Here is a 25,109-nt window from a genome sequence, read left to right as displayed (position 1 = left end):
ATGTCTATTATTTTTCATTTTTTTTAAACAACTAATTGACCAAAATTATTTGAATTCCATTTAGTTGTTTTTTTTGTGAGATCAGTGCGCAGTTTCTCTAGAGATAAATCAGATCAAGCCCGAACTGTACGATGTAGTAGGGAATCGTAGTTCCCAACAGGCCCAACAGGCCAATATTCAACATGTCTGTGCAGAAAACGTGTTAATTAACTACAATGACCATAATCCATTGCGAGCCTACTTGTTCGGTCTGTGTGGAGCAGATACAGAGAGGGAGAAAAGAGACAGAAGACACACGATCGAGGGATAGAGAGTAATTGCTTCGCAAAGTATCTCCAACTGAAAATACATGATCTAAGTGATAGTTGGTATTCAGTAGTCATAAAAGTATGCCTTATTTACTTTGAAGAACTATTAAAATAGTAATTTTGTCAGACAGCATAGGCAGCAGCTCTATAGAGATGAGATGATGACTTTGAATTAAATAATAAAGTCATAAAATAAAACAAATGTAATATACACAAAAATATAATATGTTCTATTAAAGTAATGTGAATAAATTATGGTTAATAAGTGATAAGCAGTAATGGTCAGTCACTACAGTCATGGGACTTTTATTCTGTATTGTTAGAAGATTCAACACACCTAATGCATTTAATAACACATTTAAATAACAAAAAAATCAAGAAAAAACGTGATTCTTTTTTATATTCGAACCGAAACTGAACCGACCTCAAAAGCACTAATCGCTCAGCACTACTGTATATGGTTGGTGGGAGATATGTTCCTCAGGGGCTCAGAGTTAAGTAGCACAGCATATGCCTGAGCCTGTCAACTATCATCTCTCTCTTTTGACAATTCAGACAAAAGGCTAGTGCTTAAAACTCAAAGGATAATACATGTTATAGTTTGACAAGTACCTCGTAAAGTGGTTTTGTGGAGACCTCACTGTCGTTGTTTTTGTTGTGGTTTGTTTCCATCCAGGAAATATGACAGGTATCTATAGCGATGTCTCTTCCTGGATAAATGATACTGATCTGGTAAGCAGCAGCCACTTGAGTGTTTCTTCTCTGACAGCCATATCATCTTCGGTCACGGAGGTCTGAAGGAAGTCTATATTCCTGAGTCTGTCTCAGACAGGAATGTGTCTGAGCTGGTGTGGGTTGATTAGGTTATGACAGTGTTATCAATGCTGTCATTAACTGATTTCAATTAAATCAACAGTAAAGGTCTTTCTTTCACTTATGTCGTGAAATGTTTTTCCTAGGATTTAGTAGATTCTGCATGTACGTACGTATTCAGTTAATCCTTTAGTCATGACTCATGATGTAATGGTTTTGTCTGTGTGTGTGTCTGTTTTTCTCCCATAGCCGGTAAATGCCACGTGGGCGTCTCTCGATAAGGAACAGTGTGTGAAATATGGTGGTGAGCTGATTGGTCCAGCCTGCGGCTTCGTCCCCGACGTCACTCTGATGTCATTCATCCTTTTCCTGGGGACCTACACTTGCTCCATGTGTCTCAAGAAGTTCAAGTTCAGCCGCTTCTTCCCCACCACTGTGAGTGACTGACATCCCTGACCGCCAATCTCATTTCAGGATCAAAGTTGTGACAGCCCAGTCGGCCAATCATGTTTCAGGGTCTTCGTTTCACTGCCCCACCGGCCAATCATGTTTTAGGATCAGTTTGGTTGATTTTTAAGAAAGGGAAAGGGGCGAATGTAATTGAAACGTCAAAACATTGTATATTACAGGGACGAGGTGTGAACAGGTAGTGGCAATACAATCAGGTTACTTTCTATATATTTACAGATAGAATTGATTCTACAGCAGTCATGATAATTAGGCCTATATACCTACTGTATGACTTTCCTAGGATTTCATTACATTCTATGTATTCTTGGCAAATGTCCATGATCCATGTCTGGGTTCAGTGGTGAAATCTTCGGTGTCGTCAGATGAACAAATCAAACCCCCGACAGCCCTGACCCTTTTGACCCAGTTAGCATCCACTGAGCTTCTGTTCTTCCAGGTTGGAGTACATAACGATGTGTCATGATCAGAGTATGTGAGCAGTCGGAAATCCTGCTCATCACTCATGGAGCCGTGCAGGCGCACCACTCCAGTGCTCCACATCCGTTCCAACCTCTCTGCCTATAAACCGCTCCGCGCTCACAAGAAATGAAGGCTGCGCCGAATTCGCTCCATTCTTTAAAATCACAAGTTAATCAACACCCATCAATTTTTGTAAACTACCTGAATCTACCGTTTTGGTTTTGAAATATTGAAACCAAACCATGATTTTTTAATAAACATGAAAAGGTGAATTTAAGAAGTGCTCATTTCAAATAGGTTACATTATTAAACAACATATAAACACTCGAAATAGGTCAGGAGCCAGTCATGGAGCCCAATAAGGAATGAGATTGCATTATTTAGGCTATATTATTTCAATTATTTCAAGGCTATAGCCTACAAAGAAATACATTGTGAAGCATTTGCGAGTGAGACACTAGGCTGGTAGGGACATAAAGCCTCGGCATTTAAACAACATTTTGTTGTCTATAAATGTATAAATTGCGCATAATGGCTGTGACTTACTGGGATTTAAATACAAATTCAATGAAAAATTCCTTTTTAGGCTCAGTCTACAGTGCCTTTGAATTCATTTTTAGAAACACGAGTTTGGCCAGAGTCTGTGGCTTCAGGCTCATGCGATGGTGCCTGGAGAGCAGGCCAGCAGCAGAGAATATCCTATCCGCACTTGCAGAGATGCAGAGTTGTTTTTTTAAACATTTTTCTATAGGTAGGCCCAAAGGTTTTTAGGCAAAATAACTCAATCAAAATGGAAAGCTTCTTGAAAGTGGGAATATGCCAGGCATATTGATCCAACTATTATTGTATAGATAACTTTTTAAGAGATCTGATTTTTAGTTTATAAATACTTTGCTACAACGACACACTTAGTTAGCTACCCACCTTGTTCCTTTCTTTTAGCATGTGCACGTAGTAAGTACACCACCATGCTTTTGGGATATGTTTTTTTTTTCTTCAGATTCCACAATAGTTCTTAAGTTGTGGACACTACATCACTGTACTCCCTTTCTTGCTCTTGATCCTCATCTTTGTAAGTCACCTTGATTTTCAACCTGTGTTTGATCAGTTTCTTTATGAAAATATTTATCAAACTCAAAGACTAAAGCAAGGGGCTATAGCAGCACTCAAGTAGACTACAAATGGATGCTGGGACAGGCATGCCCTGAGCTCAAGTGAACTCTACTGGAGCAAAATTGGGTTGGGCAAGAAGGCAGACGCTCCAGCCTTTGGGAATCTCGCTCCTCGCTCCAGTCAAATTGGGCCCGCTCCGCTCCAGCTCCCTTCACACACTCTTGTCATGATGTACAGCAAATCACTATAAACCCCCTTGCTCCCCCTCCTTGCTGTGACATTCTCAGGTTAGTCTATAGGCTCAGATGTCAATGAGAGTCTTAGCAGGAAGGTCAAATGTCGACCACTGACACTGTGCAAGGTGCTATGCTGTAAGGAATGGGATGTACTAAAGTATAAGTCGGTGTGTTGGTGTGGGCATACACTAACACTACGCTTACTCTTCAGTGTATCTGTATCCTTAAATATAAACAAAACACCAGTGGATGAGCTGCCTGGTATACAGTATGGGCAGTACTCATCTCTGTATTTCTCAGTGGAGGAGGGCCCCATCCTCTTGTCCTCATTCACACACAGTCATTACATTAGTAGTGTGTGTTAAGCCAGCCAAGAGGCCTCTCTAAACTCTGGGGCCTTAGTTGGAGTGTTAATATACGCAGCTCATAATGATTAAGAGCGGGGGGAGGGGACTGATCCTAGATCAGCACTTTTTTTTTTTTAAATTAGGCCCAGAGCTAGGCTCACTTTACTCTGCTCCTCACTACTCTCTCTGTCAACTGTTTAATCTGTCTCATTGTCCTGCATTGCTGGCTCGGACCCTAGGCAGGACCGTAGATCAGTGCTTGACTTGAGCAGGAGCTCAGCAGTACTGAGTTTTTATTTATTTTTTATTTTATTATGCAAGTCAGTGAAGAACAAATTCTTATTTTCAATGACGGCCTAGGAACAGTGGGTTAACTGCCTGTTCAGGGGCAGAACGACAGATTTGTACCTTCCGGTTACTAGTCCAATGCTCTAACCACTAGGATACCCTGCCGCCCCACTGCACCACTCATTTCCTACTGCTTGAGTTCCTGCACCTCATAAAATATTAGCTCCAGTTTTGTGCAGTTCCTGCACCTAAATATAAACAGAACCGGCACCCAAAGTGAGTAACGGCACTTATTATAGACCATGTCAAGCACTGCTGTAGACGTTAACATTTCCACTAATTTATCGCGCTCTGGGAAGGAGGGAGGGAGAGAAGGGAGGGTGGGGCACCTCCATTACATACTGTTCACAACATGAGTCCAGTAGCCTATTTACAGTAAGGGGTTTCAATGTTTGGAAACATGGCTCAAGTATATGGAGCAATACAGTAACAGCAATCTAAATATGCAATATCTACAGTAAGATGAATGTGAAATCTGAGATAATTGGAATATTTTGGTTAGCCTTATTGTAACCATCCCCCCCAATAAAGCTTTGGCTAAATAACTGCACTCCGTGAAACTACATTGGTCATAATGGCTTAGTTGGAAAAATTCTGCTCCACCCTCGTGAACATATTTTTGTGTGACGAAAAATGGTAGGTCTTACTGTATTGTCTCAGCCAAAAGCCTTGCAAAACTCAACACGGTTGTGCCTCCCTATTGTACCCGCAGGTGAGGAAACTGATCAGTGATTTTGCCATCATCCTGGCTATTGTCATCTTCTGTGGTGTGGATGCCTTGGTCGGAGTGGACACACCCAAGCTCATCGTGCCAACTGAATTCAAGGTTAGTACCAGGGCGGATGTCTGTGGTGTTGAGAGAGGCCTTGTGTAGAAACGCGGGCTTTGTATATGGTCCACTATATCCCCTGTTCTTGTTTTGTATAGTGCGCAGGTTTACATTTACATTTAAGTCATTTAGCAGACGCTCTTATCCAGAGCGACTTACAAATTGGTGAATTCACCTTCTGACATCCAGTGGAACAGCCACTTTACAATAGTGCATCTAAATCATTAAGGGGGGGGAGAAGGATTACTTATCCTATCCTAGGTATTCCTTGAAGAGGTGGGGTTTCAGGTGTCTCCGGAAGGTGGTGATTGACTCCGCTGTCCTGGCGTCGTGAGGGAGTTTGTTCCACCATTGGGGGGCCAGAGCAGCGAACAGTTTTGACTGGGCTGAGCGGGAACTGTACTTCCTCAATGGTAGGGAGGCGAGCAGGCCAGAGGTGGATGAACGCAGTGCCCTTGCTTGGGTGTAGGGCCTGATCAGAGCCTGGAGGTACTGCGGTGCCGTTCCCTCGCAGCTCCGTAGGCAAGCACCATGGTCTTGTAGCGGATGCGAGCTTCAACTGGAAGCCAGTGGAGAGAGCGGAGGAGCGGGGTGACGTGAGAGAACTTGGGAAGGTTGAACACCAGACGGGCTGCGGCGTTCTGGATGAGTTGTAGGGGTTTAATGGCACAGGCAGGGAGCCCAGCCAACAGCGAGTTGCAGTAATCCAGACGGGAGATGACAAGTGCCTGGATTAGGACCTGCGCCGCTTCCTGTGTGAGGCAGGGTCGTACTCTGCGGATGTTGTAGAGCATGAACCTACAGGAACGGGCCACCGCCATGATGTTGGTTGAGAACGACAGGGTGTTGTCCAGGATCACGCCAAGGTTCTTAGCGCTCTGGGAGGAGGACACAATGGAGTTGTCAACCGTGATGGCGAGATCATGGAACGGGCAGTCCTTCCCCGGGAGGAAGAGCAGCTCCGTCTTGCCGAGGTTCAGCTTGAGGTGGTGATCCGTCATCCACACTGATATGTCTGCCAGACATGCAGAGATGCGATTCGCCACCTGGTCATCAGAAGGGGGAAAGGAGAAGATTAATTGTGTGTCGTCTGCATAGCAATGATAGGAGAGACCATGTGAGGTTATGACAGAGCCAAGTGACTTGGTGTATAGCGAGAATAGGAGAGGGCCTAGAACAGAGCCCTGGGGGACACCAGTGGTGAGAGCGCGTGGCGAGGAGACAGATTCTCGCCACGCCACCTGGTAGGAGCGACCTGTCAGGTAGGACGCAATCCAAGCGTGGGCCGCGCCGGAGATGCCCAACTCGGAGAGGGTGGAGAGGAGGATCTGATGGTTCACAGTATCGAAGGCAGCCGATAGGTCTAGAAGGATGAGAGCAGAGGAGAGAGAGTTAGCTTTAGCAGTGCGGAGCGCCTCCGTGATGCAGAGAAGAGCAGTCTCAGTTGAATGACTAGTCTTGAAACCTGACTGATTTGGATCAAGAAGGTCATTCTGAGAGAGATAGCGGGAGAGCTGGCCAAGGACGGCACGTTCAAGAGTTTTGGAGAGAAAAGAAAGAAGGGATACTGGTCTGTAGTTGTTGACATCGGAGGGATCGAGTGTAGGTTTTTTCAGAAGGGGTGCAACTCTCGCTCTCTTGAAGACGGAAGGGACGTAGCCAGCGGTCAGGGATGAGTTGATGAGCGAGGTGAGGTAAGGGAGAAGGTCCCCGGAAATGGTCTGGAGGAGAGAGGAGGGGATAGGGTCGAGCGGGCAGGTTGTTGGGCGGCCGGCCGTCACAAGAAGCGAGATTTCATCTGGAGAGAGAGGGGAGAAAGAGGTCAGAGCACAGGGTAGGGCAGTGTGAGCAGAACCAGCGGTGTCGTTTGACTTAGCAAACGAGGATCGGATGTCGTCGACCTTCTTTTCAAAATGGTTGACAAAGTCATCTGCAGAGAGGGAGGAGGGGGGAGGGGGAGGAGGATTCAGGAGGGAGGAGAAGGTGGCAAAGAGCTTCCTAGGGTTAGAGGCAGATGCTTGGAATTTAGAGTGGTAGAAAGTGGCTTTAGCAGCAGAGACAGAGGAGGAAAATGTAGAGAGGAGGGAGTGAAAGGATGCCAGGTCCGCAGGGAGGCGAGTTTTCCTCCATTTCCGCTCGGCTGCCCGGAGCTCTGTTCTGTGAGCTCGCAATGAGTCATCGAGCCACGGAGCGGGAGGGGAGGGCCGAGCCGGCCTGGAGGATAGGGGACATAGAGAGTCAAAGGATGCAGAAAGGGAAGAGAGGAGGGTTGAGGAGGCAGAGTCAGGAGAAAGGTTGGAGAAGGTATGAGCAGAGGGAAGAGATGATAGGATGGAAGAGGAAAGAGTAGCGGGGAGAGAGAGCGAAGGTTGGGACGGCGCGATACCATCCGAGTAGGGGCAGTGTGGGAAGTGTTGGATGAGAGCGAGAGGGAAAAGGATACAAGGTAGTGGTCGGAGACTTGGAGGGGAGTTGCAGTGAGGTTAGTGGAAGAACAGCATCTAGTAAAGATGAGGTCGAGCGTATTGCCTGCCTTGTGAGTAGGGGGGAAGGTGAGAGGGTGAGGTCAAAAGAGGAGAGGAGTGGAAAGAAGGAGGCAGAGAGGAATGAGTCAAAGGTAGACGTGGGGAGGTTAAAGTCGCCCAGGACTGTGAGAGGTGAGCCGTCCTCAGGAAAGGAGCTTATCAAGGCATCAAGCTCATTGATGAACTCTCCGAGGGAACCTGGAGGGCGATAAATGATAAGAATGTTAAGCTTGAAAGGGCTGGTAACTGTGACAGCATGGAATTCAAAGGAGGCGATAGATAGATGGGTAAGGGGAGAGAGAGAGAATGACCACTTGGGAGAGATGAGGATCCCGGTGCCACCACCCCGCTGACCAGAAGCTCTCGGGGTGTGCGAGAACACGTGGGCGGACGAAGAGAGAGCAGTAGGAGTAGCAGTGTTATCTGTGGTGATCCATGTTTCCGTCAGTGCCAGGAAGTCGAGGGACTGGAGGGAGGCATAGGCTGAGATGAACTCTGCCTTGTTGGCCGCAGATCGGCAGTTCCAGAGGCTACCGGAGACCAGGAACTCCACGTGGGTCGTGCGCGCTGGGACCACCAGATTAGGGTGGCCGCGGCCACGCGGTGTGGAGCGTTTGTATGGTCTGTGCAGAGAGGAGAGAACAGGGATAGATAGACACATAGTTAACAGGGTACAGAAGAGGCTACGCTAATGCAAAGGAGATTGGAATGACAAGTGGACTACACGTCTCGAATGTTTAGAAAGTTAAGCTTACGTAGCAAGAATCTTATTGACTAAAATGATTGAAATGATACAGTACTGCTGGAGTAGGCTAGCTGGTAGTGGCTGCGATGTTGACACTACACTAATCAAGTCGTTCCGTCGAGTGTAATAGTTTCTACAGTGCTGCTATTCGGGGCTAGCTGGCTAGCTAGCAAGGTTGATTGCGTTCCGTTACTTTAAAAGAACGACAATAGCTGGCTGGCTAACCTAGAAAATCGCTCTAGGCTACACAATTGTCTTAGATACAAAGACGGCTATGTAGCTAGCTAGCTACGATCAAACAAAACAAACCGTTGTACTGTAATAGTTACTACAGTGCTGCTATTCGGGGGCTAGCTGGCTAGCTACGTTAGAAGAACGACAATAGCTGGCCAGCTAACCTAGAAAATCGCTCTAGGCTACACAATTGTCTTAGATACAAAGACGGCTATGTAGCTAGCTAGCTACGATCAAACAAAACAAACCGTTGTACTGTAATAGTTACTACAGTGCTGCTATTCGGGGCTAGCTGGCTAGCTACGTTAGAAGAACGACAATAGCTGGCCAGCTAACCTAGAAAATCGCTCTAGACTACACAATTGTCTTAGATACAAAGACGGCTATGTAGCTGGCTAGCTACGATCAAACAAATCAAACCGTTGTACTGTAATGAAGTGAAATGAAAATGTGATACTACCTGTGGAGCGACGCGGAATGTTGACCGGGTAGTTGGAGTTCAATTCGGTAGAGGTTGGCTAGCTGTTGGCTAGCTAGCTAGCAGCATTTCCTACGTTAAGGACGACAAATAGCTGGCTAGCTAACCTCGGTAAATTAAGATAATCACTCTAAGTCTACACACTCTAAACTGCACAATTATCTTGGATACGAAGACAACTATGTAGCTAGCTGACACTACGCTAATCGAGTCGTTCAGTTGAGTGTAATAGTTTCTACAGTGCTAGTGGACAGTGGATGTTAGCTAGCTGCTTAGCTAGCTGCTGGGCAGATACGTTAGGACGACGAAATAGGTTTACACATGCATTCATTTTAGTGATGATGCTTTATATTCAAGTATAAGCAAAAGTGTATGGTAGTACACTCTGGTCTAGATTTTGATTTATATATTGAAACAATATCATTTTCTAGAGTTACTCTATCAGGGACAGGTGTATCAATCAGATCTCCGCCTGAACAATGCTGCATTTTCTTTGGCAGACATAAAGTCTTTGTAATCCTTGTCTTAAAGTATTGTATAATCATTACCTGGTTGTGTACTACTGCCAAGGAGGGAGAGCAGATAGAACCTGAAACTCTGATACAGAGCCAGTCACTAAGATTATTAGCTTACCTCAGTTCACCTTACCTCACTGGGGCCGAATGGTGGGGGTGAGGAAGGGTGAAGTATCGAGTGTGGGGGTTGGGGAGGGGTGAGTTTGAATGGGGCAAGGGTGATGTGGAGGAAGAGAGGAAATGTGAGGTTGGGTGAGGAAGGGTAAGAGGGGATGTGGGGAGGGTGCGTGCATGAAATACAAGGTGATTATAGGACATGGGGAGAACACTGAGGTCCTTATAGTTGCAGGTACAGCTTTGTGCGGCTGCAGACTAATTTCTTTGTCGTGTAATGATGTACCTCTCCAGGACTTTTAGACTCTAACTCAAAGTACAGCAGAATAAGGACATTTTGTTTCCATGAGAGGAAATGTTTCATATAATGGCAGGGCAACCATATCACATTTTACATTGAGTCATGACACACTCCTAACAACAAAATTACATTTCTAAGAACACCCTGAAACCATGACCATGTTAGCTTGGTAAGGATGAAGTGTGAGAGAGTCTGTTGTCCTGTGTCTATTTAAATCAACCCTGGCCTACAATATTTATCTGACTGGCTGTGTCTCTCTGCTCCTGGTCCCCAGCCCACCAGCCCCAACCGTGGCTGGTTCGTGCCCCCGTTTGGAGGGAACCCGTGGTGGGTGTATCTGGCTGCAGCCCTCCCTGCTCTCCTGGTCACCATCCTGGTGTTCATGGACCAGCAGATCACCGCTGTCATCGTCAACAGAAAGGAGCACAAACTCAAGGTGAGGAGCGGAGGGGATGGAGGGCGCAAGGGAGAGAGGGGCGGAGGGGTAGAAGTGGAGGGATGAAGGGGCACTCGGTCAGAGGGGTAAAGAGAATAGATAAGATAATGACTTATCACAAATACACCACATGTATGTGGACACCTGCTCGTCGAACATCTCATTCCATAATCATTATCATTAATATGGATTTGGTCCCCTCTTTGCTGCTAAAACAGCTTCCACTCCTCTGGGAAGGCTTTCCACTAGACGTTGGGGACTTGCTACCATTCAACCACAAGATAATTAGTGAGGTCGGGCACTGGTGTTGAACGATTAGGCCTGGCTCGCAGTCGGCGTTCCAATTCCTCCCAAAGGTGTTCGATGGGTTTGAGGTCAGGGTCTTTGCAGGCAAGTCAAGTTCTTCCACACCGATCTTGACAAAACATTTCTGTATGGACCTTGCTTTGTGACAGGGGAATTGTCATGCTGAAACCGCAAAGGGCCTTCCCCAAACTGTTACCACAAAGTTGGAAGCACAGAATCATCTTGAATGATATTGTATGCTGTAGCGTTAAGATTTCCCTTCACTGGAACTAAGAGGCCGAGTCCGAACTGTAAAAAACAGTCCCAGACATTTATTCCTCTTGTACCAAACTTTACAGTTAGCACTATGCATTCGGGCAGGTAGTGTTCTCCTGGCATCTGCCAAACCCAGATTCATCCATCGGACTGCCAGATGGTGAAGTGGGATTCATCACTCCAGAGAACGTGTTTCCACTGCTCCAGAGTCCAATGGCAGCGAGCTTTACACCACTCCAGCTGACACTTGGCATTGCGCATGGTGATCTTAGGCTTGTGTGCGGCTGCTCGGCCATGGAAACCCATTTCATGAAGCTCCCGACAAACAGTTCTTGTGCTGTCGTTGCTTCCAGATGCAGTTTGGAACTTGGTAGTAAGTGTTGCAACCGAGGACATGTTTGTCTATGTTGATGGCATGGCTGTGTGCTCAATTGTATACACCTGTCAGCAACGGGTGTGACTGAAATAACCAAAACCACTAACTTGAAGGTATATCCACATACTTTTGGTGATGTAGTGTATCTTAAGATAAGGATAATGAACTGGAAAAAACAGAGGGGCGGCTCCACTTTGCATTTGATGTCCATGGCAACTCATTTGATTCCTTGTGGTTAGTGGTTACTGACACACACCTCTCCATTTCCTTCTCTTCTCTCTTTCCTCCTCCACACAGAAAGGGGCAGGCTACCACTTGGACCTGTTCTGGGTAGCAGTACTACTCATTGTGTGTTCCTTCATGGGCCTGCCCTGGTACGTGGCTGCCACTGTCATCTCCATCGCCCACATCGACTCTCTGAAGATGGAGACCCAGTGCTCGGCTCCTGGGGAGCAGCCCAAGTTCCTGGGTGTCAGGTGTGTGAGCAGGGGAGGGAGGGAGGTGAGAAGGGAGGAATGGAGAAAGAGTCAGTGAAGCGAAGAGAGCTATCAGAGCAGAAAGACTCCTGGCTCCTTTACATGTAGCCTACAGTACAATGGACTTGAGGTTCACTTTGTTGCCATTCCCACACAGTCACATTTTTGTTTTTGTTTGAATAGAATACATTTTACAATCTCGTAGCAGTACGTGAACATGATGAAGTTATTTGATTGTCACATCAGAACAGTGGTCAATAGTTTGGACAGAATAGTTTGAAAATTGACTGTGGTTGATGTGGTGTCTGTGCAGTGTGTGTTTGTATGATGTGATGTGGGATGAACTGTCCCTTCTTACCGCAGGGAGCAGAGAGTGACCGGTGTCATTGTCTTCGTTCTGACTGGACTGTCTGTCTTCATGGCTCCCATCCTCAAGGTAGCGCTTCATACACGTGTTCATTCCCCAATTCCCTTTAAATCTACCGGCTCTGTACCTGTCCATTCTCTAAATCCATCTAATTTATTCCCTTTAAATCTACAATAATATATGCCATTTAGCAAACACTTTTCATATGAGTGGCCTTAGCTGGAATCAAACCCACAATCCTGCCACGAGTTGAGCCTGTTCTACCTGTTTTAAATCTATATTTTCTATTCTCAATTTACTGGATTACTGTCCTCCCCTTTTAGTGGGAAATCCCATCACTCATTCCAATTGTAAATAATGTGAATTATTGTGGTCATCCAATTAGTGAGGGGCCTAGTTGAGGTGATGTGAAATAAGCATGTTCATCATTGGGGCTTAGGGTCAGGTTGCAGCTCAGTGACTATGACTTCTCCGGTTACCTGTTCTCTCGTTAATCTGACCATCATAAATGACTTTACAGTGCTGTGAGTGGGAATGGTCCTCCCCCTTGTGGGCCGTTTAGAGTAGTTACATCTCCATCTCTGAGATGGTGTCTTTTCTAGTGTAGTCTACTGTAGTCTCTTCACATCCCTCAGCTTCCCGAGCCATTTAGTGTGTTTGTGTGTCTTACTCTAAACACATTGATCTCCTTCTATTCAGAATAAATTGTGAATAAAAAGTGTTTTGTTTTGTTCTACAACATCTAAATAAGTAGGAGCTGAAGACAGCAAAAAAGGTTAACGTGGGGGCCTCCCAAGTGGCGCAGCAGTCTAAGGCGTCACTACAGACCCGGGTTCGATCCCAGGCTGTGTCTCAGCCGTTCGCGACCGTGTGCTGCCCATGTGGCGGGACACAATTGGCCCAGCGTCGTCCGGGTTAGGGGAGGGTTTGGCCGGCCAGGATGTGCTTGTCCCATTGTGCTCTAGCAACTCCTTGTGGCGGGCATGCATGCTGACTTTGGTCACCAGCTGTACTGTGTTTTTTTGGTGTGGCTGGCTTCTGGGTTAAGCGAGCAGTGTGTCAAGGAGCAGTGCAGCTTGGCAGGGTCATGTTTCGGAGGATGCATGGCTCTCGACCTTCGCCTCTCCCAAGTCTGTATGGGAGTTGCAGCGATGGGACAAGACTGGAACTACCAATTAGGGAGAAAAAGGGGTAAAAAGTACATTTATGTATTTATTTGAGAGCGAACGAAACAACGTATAATCAAAAGTTATCACTGTTGTTAGTGAAAACAGGGTTAACATTAACCCTCTTTTTTGATAAGACGTTTTCATATCAGTCCTAGAAAAATTAAAAAAGGAAGGAATATGTTATTTGATTGTATTTCTGTGGAAAACAGCCTCTACTTCCGTTGTCTCATTCACCCAGTCCTGTTCTGTCTCCCCAGTTCATCCCTATGCCCGTGCTCTATGGCGTGTTCCTCTACATGGGTGTGGCATCTCTCAACGGTGTCCAGGTGAGTGGCTCTGACCCAAACCTGGTACATAAGTCGCTTCCATGTAACTGGGCCTTAACGCTGTACAAATGTCAGTCAGAGAACGCCGAGTCAAAATGGAATCTGAAACTCTGTGCCTGTTAGTTATATTAGTCCATCAACAATAGTGTCTGTGATGCCAGTCGCACCCCCAGCCCATGTATCCTAGCCTTACTTCTGTGCGACTGTCTGTCCATCAGTTCATGGATCGCCTGCAGCTTCTCCTGATGCCTGCCAAGCACCAGCCTGACCTGATCTACCTGCGCCACGTTCCCCAGCGTCGCATCCACCTGTTTACCTTCATACAGGCTCTCTGTCTCGCCCTCCTCTGGGTCCTTAAGTCCACTGTCGCTGCCATCATCTTCCCTGTCATGGTGAGCCATGCGCATGCAACACACACACACATACACATGCACGCACAGACACACGCACTCCCAGGTATGTGTGCAACAGTCAGACAAGTAAGTACACCTACAAGATGAAATGTACCAATTAACCAATAATAAACCATTCCTACACATACAGATGGGTAAAATATGGTTGTGACACATCCACTCAGTGTGGAATCCGTTACCAGCTGACACAAACACACATACCGTACAATGTATCCAGCCACATAACCCACCAACACAGTATATAGTAGAACCATTATGTATCTCTATTGATGTGTGTCTGTGTCCGTCTCTCCAGATCTTGGCCTTGGTGGCGGTCAGAAGGGCCATGGACTACATCTTCTCCCAGCACGACCTCAGCTACCTGGACGATGTCATCCCGGAGAAAGACAAGAAGAAGAAGGAGGACGAGAAGAGGAAGAAGAAGCAGAAGAAAGGAAGCATCGACAGTGAAATCGATTTTGTACGTTATTTTTAGGCTTTATTGGAAACGAAACAGTTTGTTTAATTTAATGTGTTTTTCCAAAAGGTTCTATCTCGTGGTGATGATAAAAGTAGTAATAGTACTCATGTAGCACTATTATGTTACTTTTTGTAGAACACTGATACCCTTAACTCATGACCTGTCGTCCCTCACTTCTCCAATCCTCAATTTTGTCACCTGTGTTCACCCTCTGTCCAATACTATCTCTCTGAAATGAATACTGTCTGTCTGTCTGAGCACTGTCTTTTCCACAGACTTACGGTACAGAAATGACCAGGTATTTGTATAGAAACTACATTGTTAAAATCGTTAATAACACAGCAAGAATGACAGTATGAATTACTTGGTTTTAAGACGAGCGCCACTAGACACCATTACTGTAAACGCATGTGTCGTAGTCATTATTTACCAAACAAAGTAAAACGCAATGAAACAGGTAAGGACTACCTGAACTTGTTCAATGAGAAACACACGTTTTGGTTTTCCATTGCAAAATGATTTTTTGCTACTGTGTGCCCAAATTAATACGACCCAGTTAATTAGTTGCCAATATGCAAAAAAATATAGCCGTTGTTATTGTCTCTCCCTCCAGCCCTCTGAGTACCCCTACAATGACAATATCCCCAGTATTAAAATCTCCATGGATATAATGGAGACGGAGCCCATGTTGGGGAATAAGGATAAGACCTCAGACAGTGAGTACAACAGGATTGCGTGGGGTCTCTTACCCACAACCGCACTGGGCTTATTACTTAGTGCTGCTAATGAATGCCTTGGGATTGTTTCTCTCTTACCTTCTTGCCCGCTTCCCTTCTTTTCCTCTGGGAGAATCTAATTTGGTTTTGCTCGACTCCTCGCGTCCTGTTTTCCATCGAGGGAGTGGAGGCAAGGAGAGGAAACATGGAAACACAACAAATCCCACCATCAATGTGTAAAGTGCTAAAAACAAATTTAGCTGGTTGTGCAAGACATTTTATAGAAAAAAAGGATAAGTGGCGTATGGTTTTTAAATGTTGGCAGGCTTTTCTTTGAGAAAAGAACAGCTGATTCAAAGGGGATGTGGTGGATTTTACAAACACTTCCGCAATTGCTGCCTGGAGAATACTCTTGTGCATCCTCGGCCGAACTAGGTAATCACGTAACGGAGCGTACTCCTCCGGTCAGCACACTAACGAATTATGCCCATTTGAGAATCAATCTCTTTCCCTCCCTCCCTCTCTCGCTGCAAAGCAGTAACCTCATCTTTGGGGCTTCATCAAATCTCATGCTTTTCTCTGACTTTGCAGACATCCAGTTTTATTTTGAGAAACTAATGCAGATGACCTTACTTTTCTAATTCTTTCTTACTGTTTTATTTTCAGCTGCTTTTGAATGCTTAATTAAAGGGCCAATGCAGCCATTTTTTTAAAAATCTCAAAATCAAATTATTTTTGGGGTAACAATTAAGCACCTTAATGTGATTGTTTTCAATTTAAAAAGTCAACAAGGAAAATAAAAAAACAAGAATTTCGCAGTATTTTTGCTAGGACTGTCTGAGTGGGTAGTGGAAAACTGAAAATGTGCTGTTATTGGCAGAGAGGTTTGGAACTCTCTTTCTTATTGGTCTACTAAATAATTTACCACATGGTGATGTCACCATGGAAGGCCAAAACTTCATCCCACGAAATCAGGCCATCTTTTCAAACAGCTCTTACACTGAATGGGCGTTATCTTAATGTTCACAATTTCACAGTATTATTTAAATCTCATAGTGTGGAAATATACACTACCGGTCAAAAGGGTTTTTCTTTATTTTTACTATTTTCTACATTGTAGAATAATAGTGAAGACATCAAAACTATGAAATAACACACGTGGAATCATGTAGTAATCTTCAAATAGCCACCCTTTGCCTTGATGACAGACTTGCACAGTCTTGGCATTCTCTCAACCAGCTTCACCTGGAATGCTTTTCCAACTGTTGTGAAGGAGTTCCCACAAATGCTGAGCACTTGTTGGCTGCTTTTCCTTAAGTCCGCAGTTCGATTCATACCAAACCAACACAGCCTGGAGGTGTGTTGGGTCATTGTCCTGTTGAAAAACAAATGGTCCCACTACGCACAAACCAGATGGGATGGCATATTGGTGCAGAATGCTGTGGTAGCCATGCTGTTTAAGTGTGCCTTGAATTCTAAATAAATCACAGACAGTGTCACCAGCAAAGCACCCCCACACCATAACACTTCCTCCATGCTTAACAGTGGGAAATACACATGTGGATATCATCCGTTCACCCACACCGTGTCTCACAAAGAAACGGCAGTTGGAAAAAAATCTTCAATTTGGACTCCACGCCAAAGGACAAATTTCCATCGGTCTAATGTCCATTTCTACTTCTGGCGCCGACAGAGATGGCCGCCTCGCTTCGCGTTCCTAGGAAACTATGCAGTATTTAGATTTTTTTTACTTGTTATTTCTTACATTAGTACCCCAGGTCTTCTTAGGTTTCATTACATACAGTCGAGAAGAACTACTGAATATAAGAGCAGCGTCAACTCACCATCAGTACGACCAAGAATATGACTTTCGTGAAGCGGATCCTGTGTTCTGCCTTTCACCCAGGACAACGGAAGGTATCCCAGCCGGCGACCCAAAAAAACGACTTCGTAAAAGAGGGAAACGAAGCGGTCTTCTGGTCAGACTCCAGAGACGGGCACATCGTGCACCACTCACTAGTATACTTCTCGCCAATGCCCAGTCTCTTGACAACAAGGTTGATGAAATTCGAGCAAGGGTAGCATTCCAGAGGGACATCAGAGACTGTAACGTTCTTTGCTTCACGGAAACATGGCTCACTGGAGAGACGCTATCGGAGTCGGTGCAGCCAGCTGGTTTCTCCACGCATTGCGCCGACAGAAACAAACATCTTTCTGGTAAGAAGAGGGGCGGGGGCGTATGCCTTATGACTAACGAGACGTGGTGTGATCACAAAAACATACAGGAACTCAAATCCTTCTGTTCACCTGATTTAGAATTCCTCACAATCAAATGTCGACCGCATTATCTACCAAGGGAATTCTCTTCGATTATAATCACAGCCCTATATATTCCCCCCCCAAGCAGACACATCGATGGCTCTGAACGAACTTGATTTGACTCTTTGCAAACTGGAATCCATACATCTTGAGGCTGCATTCATTGTAGCTGGGGATTTTAACAAGGCTAATCTGAAAACAAGACTCCCGAAATTGTATCAGCATATCGATTGCACAACCAGGGCTGGCAAAACCTTGGATCATTGCTATTCTAACTTCCACGACGCTTATAAGGCCCTGCCCCGCCCTCCTTTCGGAAAAGCTGACCACGACTCCATTTTGTTGATCCCTGCCAACAGACAGAAACTAAAACAAGAAGCTCCCACGCTGAGGTCTGTCCAACGCTGGTCCGACCAATCTGATTCCACACTCCAAGACTGCTTCCATCACGTGGACTGGGATATGTTTCGTATTGTGTCAGACAACAACATTGACGAATACGCTGATTCGGTGTGCGAGTTCATCAGAACGTGTGTTGAAGATGTCGTTCCCATAGCAACGATTAAAACATTCCCAAACCAGAAACCGTGGATTGATGGCAGCATTCGCGTGAAACTGAAAGTGCGAACCACTGCTTTATATCAGGGCAAGGTGACCGGAAACATGACCGAATACAAACAGTGCAGCTATTCCCTCCGCAAGGCAATCAAACAAGCTAAGCGTCAGTATAGAGACAAAGTAGAATCTCAATTCAACTGCTCAGACACAAGAGGTATGTGGCAGGGTCTACAGTCAATCACGGATTACAAAAAGAAAACCAACCCCATCACGGACCAGGATGTCTTGCTCCCAGGCAGACTAAATAACGTTTTTGCCCGCTATGAGGACAATACAGTGCCACTGACACGGCCTGCAACGAAAACATGCGGACTCTCCTTCACTGCAGCCGAAGTGAGTAAAACATTTAAACGTGTTAACCCTCGCACGGCTGCAGGCCCAGACGGCATCCCCAGCCGCGCCCTATGAGCATGCGCAGACCAGCTGGCTGGTGTGTTTACGGACATATTCAATCAATCCCTATCCCAGTCTGCTGTTCCCACATGCTTCAAGAGGGCCACCATTGTTCCTGTTCCCAAGAAAGCTAAGGTAACTGAGCTAAACGACTACCGCCCCGTAGCACTCACTTCCGTCATCATGAAGTGCTTTGAGAGACTAGTCAAGGACCATATCACCCCCACCCTACCTGACACCCTAGACCCACTCCAATTTGCTTACCGCCCAAATAGGTCCACAGACAATACAATCTCAACCACACTGCACACTGCCCTAACCCATCTGGACAAGAGGAATACCTATGTGAGAATGCTGTTCATCGACTACAGCTCGGCATTTAACACCATAGTACCCTCCAAGCTCGTCATCAAGCTCGAGACCCTGGGTCTCGACCCCGCCCTGTGCAACTGGGTACTGGACTTCCTGGCGGGCCGCCCCCAGGTGGTGAGGGTAGGCAACAACCTCTCCACCCCGCTTATCCTCAACACTGGGGCCCCACAAGGGTGCGTTCTGAGCCCTCTCCTGTACTCCCTGTTCACCCACGACTGCGTGGCCACACACGCCTCCAACTCAATCATCAAGTTTGCGGACGACACAACAGTGGTAGGCTTGATTACCATCTCATATGTATACGAATATACTGTACTCTATCATCTACTGTATCACTAGCCACTTTAACTATGCCACTTTGTTTACATAGTCATCTCATATGTATATACTGTACTCGATACCATCTACTGTATCTTGCCTATGCTGCTCTGTACCATCACTCATTCATATATCTTTATGTACATATTCTTTATCCCCTTACACTTGTGTTTGTATAAGACAGTAGTTTTGGAATTGTTAGTTAAATTACTTGTTGGTTATTACTGCATTGTCGGAACTAGAAGCACAAGCATTTCGCTAGACTCGCATTAACATCTGCTAACCATGTGTATGTGACAAATAAAAATTGATTTGATTTGCTCGTGTTTCTTGGCCCAAACAAGTCTGTTCCTTCTTATTGGTGTCCTTTAATGGTGGTTTCTTTGCAGCGATTTGACCACAAAGGCCTGATTCACACAGTCTCCTCTGAACAGTTGATGTTGAGATGTCTGTTTCTTGAACTCTGTGAAGCATTTATTTGGGCGGCAATTTCTGAGACTGGTAACTCTAATGAACTTATTCTCTGCAGCAGAGAACTCTTTCCTCAGAACTTTATTTCCTGTGGTGGTCCTCATGAGCCAGTTTCATCATAGCGCTTGATGGTTTTTGCGATTGCTCTTGAAGAAATGTTCCGTATTGACTGACCTTCATGTCTTAAAATAATGATGGACTGTCATTTCTCTTTGTTTATTTGAGCTGTTCTTGCCATAAAATGGACTTGGTCTTTTACCAAATAGGGCTATCTTCTGTATACCACCCCTACCTTGTCACAACACAATTGATTGGCTCAAATGCATGAAGAAGGAATGAAATTCCACAAATTAACTTTTAAGAAGGCACACTAGTTAATTGAAATGCATTCCAGGTGACTACCTCATGAAGCTGGTTGAGAGAATGCCAAGAGTGTGCTAAGCTGTCAAAGGCAAAGGGTATTTTGATTTGTTTAACACTTTTTTTGGTTACAACATGATTCTGTATGTGTTATTTCATAGTTTTGAGGTCTTCACTATTATTTTACAATGTAGAAAATTGTCAAAATAAAGAACAACCCTTGAATGAGTAGGTGTTCTAAAACTTTTGACCGGTAGTGTGTGTACACAGGAAAATCACTTTTTGACTGCACTTTGTGTTTAACAGCTACTTCGACTGTGAAACATCCTGGCATTGCAAAGCTTGCTCTAACTTTCCTCTTTTGCTATACCTGTCTTGAATTGGGAGAATATTTGGGGGGAATATTTAAGTGGCTAAAACATTTATGTTAATGTTGTGTGTATTTGGTCTTCTCCCGTAGGACCCCCGCCGTCTTTCCTTGACCCTCACTCAGCATGCTGAGGGCTACTTTAAGCCCACTACTGTTGCAAGGTAACTATGTGAGTGTGCCTGCTTGCATGCCTTATTTTATACCCATAGACACTCACACCAATATCACATGTTGTGACAATCTATTCTAGAGTACAGCTTGTCATATTAATTTTGAACGTTTGCTGTCCCTGGTTGTTCACTCTCTCATACTTCTCTCTGTCTCCACTTCCACTCTCTTTCTTTCTCTTTCAGTCTGAATCCATTAAAAAAAGCAGCGCCTCAGATTAGGATAGAACTGGAGCAGGAGGACAAAAGCTTCTTCTGGAAAAAACAGGCTCCGGGTTCTGAAACGTCCCTTTAGTCTAACAACAACCTGTCCTAAGGTCCAAACAACCCAACTGAACCAGCAGCATTACCTGCACACCACTACTCAACACAACACAGGGTGCGTCTGAAATCCCATAGGGCCCTGGTCAAAAGCAGTGCAGTATATAGGGAACAGACCTGGTTTCAAATATTCAAAACATGTATTCAGAAAACCTGTATTTGAAAAAACAAGCAGTTGAATATTGGAATGTATTTGAAAATACAAAAATACATGGACTGAAATACACTCCCAATCATTTAATCCAGCTATATGAAAATATACTTTCAAATACAATTTAGTCAACTATTTGTTGTTTTTTGCATAACCATTTGAATACAAAAATAAAAGTACTTGTTTGGGGCTGTGTATTTGAAAATACTCAAGTACACATGTATTTGAACCCAGGTCTGGTAGGGAATAGGGTGCCATTGTGGATGTAACCACAGACTCCTACAGCAACCTCTTTTTATACTGTAGCACTGTTGTATACTCCTCCTTTTAATGTCCTGAATAAGTACATATTTGTAATTTAAAAATAACGGACAGAATTCTTTGTTTTGAGAGTGAGAAGTATAGGAGGGACCTTTGTGATTCTTCATTTGCTGTATGAAAACAGTAATGGCCGATTCCGCGGCAACGTAGCCTGAAAATATTTTCTGCTCCCGCTGGCTTGGAATCGCCCTAATGCTCTGTACCAAGGAAAACTTTGAAGTTCATTGTTAGCCATTTATGGCTAATTCATGGGAAAGGTATTCATGATATATAAAGCATTCACAAACGAATGCAATGCTTTACGTATTCATAGTACATGCCTGTTAGATCATTAAGTACAACATACTTTCTTATACAGATCTTATGGAGATGTGACATTAAACTGGACTGTCCTATTTTTGCCGGCTAGAACAGATCAAACTTTCAAATCCCATTATTTTTTCATGTCCTACTGTCCAGCATAGGCCTATTATAGTTTTATTGTTCATGTATATTAATATTCTTCCGTCTTTTATCTTATTCCTTCACACTTGTATTATTTATTTAATCTCTATCTATGCAAAAAAACAAACATAAATGCTCTTGATTCAAAATTATGATTTGAGTATTTTCCTTCCCATTGTGTGTGAAACTTTTCTGATTGGACTGTTTTCCTAAGAATGTCTGTTTTTTTCTATCAGCTTTATAAGAGACAGAGGACTTCAACCACACTTATCTGTAGTAGGGATTGAAATACATGTATATACTTGTATTTTTGGCTCTACCTCTGACTTAATTAATGAAGGCGCCAGGTATTTGTAAGTACAGTATGATGAAAATTTCATATTAACAATGTTATCTGTCATCATACTGAATTATTTTTATGAAAGGGCACAGCATAGGATCTCTATCTAATCACTTTCTGAGTTCCTTTTGCTCTGTAACTAATTCATTCAAAGATTTTTATTTGTATCATATTGAAATGAAATGAAAATGCAATAACAGTGACGTATATTATATTGCTGAGAGAATAAGTAAAATAATAATTAAGTGTATTTACTATTAAGCCGTTAATGAGATGACAGCATTTTTACAGTTGTCTGTGGAGTGACATTTGTATTATTACCTTTTTTTAACAAAGTGATGATTTAGTGTTTTTTTTATTATATTAAACTGATTATGAACTGATCAATCATTGAATAATCACTGTGAGACAATGCAATGTTGACATTTGTGTCTTGCAGTTGCATTTCTGCAAAAACTAATGCTGTATAGTTTGCAGCTTTTCGCGAAGTTCCATACCAAGAGAAAATATGAATTCAAAAACCATTTATTTAATCTCTTCCACGAGCCGACTCGCTGAGTAGCAATTGAACCTGGGGATGAGGTTATTCAACATTTCAGAGCTGCCATTTTACTGATAAACGGATACATTGCAGCCCTTTATAGAATGCATTATTTTTTTAGATACAGTGTACAAATTAAGGCTTAAATTATTCACTTGAGCAAAATTGATTTTGTGGTCTTAGTGATTACTGGGTTTATAAATGATAAAAGATACTGTAGTGATAAAATACCAAAATTATATTTGTTGTAATCTTGAGAGGTATAATCAAACATTGTTTTGTAGGTGTATCGGAAGTGTGAGGGTACTGCAGCGGATGATGAAATGATGGTACACTCTTAATCAGGGTCACTATTGATGTCATGTTTTCTATCCCAGATAATGCCAGCATCCCATCTTAATCAGTCTTGGGACAAATGTTAATCGTCTATACAGTATACTCATTTTCTGGGATTCTAATTTTAGGATGAGTCCATGTTTTGCTGTAAAATGTGTTGATTCAGTGGGCTAATTGTATTAAAACGTATGTTTTTAATATTGTTGACACATTTGAAACATGGTTCATATTAAATAAGCACTTAGATACAGGTGTCGAGCAGTTTATTGTAAAACGTGGTAGAACAAAATATTCAAGCAATAAAAATATAATTACGATCAATTAAACCTACAGTACTTGTAAGACTTCATCAGTATGTCCTTCATCTGTATAGACTAACATGAATGAGTATGTTACTTATAAAATGATTGATTTTGGCATATACATTTTTCAAATGACGTATATTGACAGCAATAAACTCACTTTGTAAATGATTGTGTTAGTCTCTCCATGTAAGAAATTTATATGTGATCTAATATAACCTTGCCAAACATTCAGGGGCCGGATTTACAAATCCTTCTTAAGAAATGTCTTCTGAACTGCCATTTTCCTGGTCTCTTTGCAAAATAACTGATGTTAGATTGACCACCTTATCAGATAGACTGCCGGCAGACTGCAATTGGTTGATATACTCCGTTACCATAGACGTCATAATATGTTGAAGTTGAATGAGCCAGAGCAATCTATAGGGGTCAACCATAGGGTCAACAATTTAACTGGGATGAGAAACATAACCCTGGAGAAAAGTGAGCTGATGCGATCAAAGTGAGCTACTTAAAGACCATTAGGCCTAGCTCAATCTCCTGTCCGATAGAAAGGCCTAGAGCAGGGCACACAAGGTCTCCGTCCACACATGTTGTAGGAGGATAAGCTGTGTTTTGTGTCCACCTAACAGGCCAATCTAAAGACGTCCGCTCAAGCATTATCAAAATGACCTCCTGTCACAGCATCGAGTCTAACAGCAAAGATAACCACTAGTGATGGCCGCTGCATAGTTTCCATTGCCCTAGCGAACATAATCACGGGAACGGAATGAACGCCTAATGAGCTCAAATCTGTAACTATCTTGTATAGTGTGCCGGACACTATTGTCATGGTTTCCAGGGGAAAATACGATCACTTGAGATTACCCGTTACTTTGATCTTGAGGGCCACGTGACATAAAGAAATATTTTTATTGCTACATACAGTTGCAGTTAAAAAGTGTCGTTTTTACAGGGTCAGCCATAGTAGTGCAGCGCCCCTGGATAAAATAGGGTTAAGCGCCATGCTCAAGGGCACATCAACCGATTTTTCAACTTGTTGCCTCAGGTATTCATACCAACTTTTCAGTTACTGGCCCAACACTGTAACCATGAGGCTATGTGCTGCCCAAAGCATGGTGGTTCCCATAGGGGTTTCCATAGCATGTTCCCACGGATTTCAGGCATCCGTAAACCTGATTTGAGATTACAGGTGTCTCTTTCACAGAGGGTGAAGGATGATGCTATGCCAAAACGGGGATTACAATATATTACTCCCTAGGTTACTACTTATGTCGTCCATACGCCTTCCAATTGGGCGTGATATATAGGTCTACCTGAATGTTGGTTTTTATTGATAGAGACAATACAATGTTTTGAAGATAGATTTTCATTCTGAATTCATTATTGACGTGAGCACAAAGAACATTTTCACATGTCAGATCCATATTTGCATTGCCTCATTGCCTTGAAAGAACTGAGATAAGAGACCTAAATAGTGGCCAGTACTAGAAGTAGGCTAGAGTTAATCTGCACCCTAAAGACTTGTTTCAACATTTCATATTGACTGAAAACATCCAAGGTGGATCAGATACGATAAGAGAAGTGGGAAGTGGATTCTGGCCTGTGAGAGCCTGTGTTTACACAGGCAGCCAAATTCTGATATTTGTTGACCAATCAGTTCAGCTCTAAAAAGATCTGATATGAAAAGATCTGATGTGATTGGTCAAAAGACCAATTAGTGTAAAAAAATCTGAATTGAGCTGCCTGTGTAAACACACCTAGAGGGCTTTGAGCCTCCAGTCCCTGGTATGACCACTGAGTGGCAGTATAGACACGGATGGACACGA

The 25,109-nt window shown here is 43.8% G+C and overlaps 1 protein-coding gene across 2 annotated transcripts in view; it reads left to right on the top strand.

Annotated features, from left to right (window-relative positions):
* LOC135544526 (electrogenic sodium bicarbonate cotransporter 1-like) overlaps window positions 1-20,799 on the top strand; it is an 83,302-nt gene extending 62,503 nt beyond the window's left edge. Inside the window, exons 15-26 of one of the 2 annotated variants that reach the window (XM_064972201.1) lie at window positions 985-1,040; window positions 1,371-1,556; window positions 4,808-4,921; window positions 10,111-10,272; window positions 11,507-11,685; window positions 12,049-12,121; window positions 13,479-13,547; window positions 13,766-13,939; window positions 14,256-14,420; window positions 15,034-15,136; window positions 20,448-20,518; window positions 20,711-20,799. In XM_064972201.1, the coding sequence (XP_064828273.1) occupies window positions 985-1,040; window positions 1,371-1,556; window positions 4,808-4,921; window positions 10,111-10,272; window positions 11,507-11,685; window positions 12,049-12,121; window positions 13,479-13,547; window positions 13,766-13,939; window positions 14,256-14,420; window positions 15,034-15,136; window positions 20,448-20,488 (1,322 nt within the window). In that variant the 3' untranslated portion in view covers window positions 20,489-20,518; window positions 20,711-20,799. Of the gene's footprint in view, window positions 1-984; window positions 1,041-1,370; window positions 1,557-4,807; window positions 4,922-10,110; window positions 10,273-11,506; window positions 11,686-12,048; window positions 12,122-13,478; window positions 13,548-13,765; window positions 13,940-14,255; window positions 14,421-15,033; window positions 15,137-20,447; window positions 20,527-20,710 lie in introns of both variants that reach the window. The other variant, XM_064972202.1, reaches the window with a different exon arrangement.
* Window positions 20,800-25,109: the final 4,310 nt, after the last annotated feature.

This window comes from Oncorhynchus masou, chromosome 8, assembly GCF_036934945.1.
Source record: "Oncorhynchus masou masou isolate Uvic2021 chromosome 8, UVic_Omas_1.1, whole genome shotgun sequence".
In the NCBI taxonomy this organism is placed as follows: Eukaryota; Metazoa; Chordata; class Actinopteri; order Salmoniformes; family Salmonidae; genus Oncorhynchus; species Oncorhynchus masou.
Note: the sequence above shows the minus strand (reverse complement) of the source record. Positions and strands in the feature narration are given on the sequence as shown.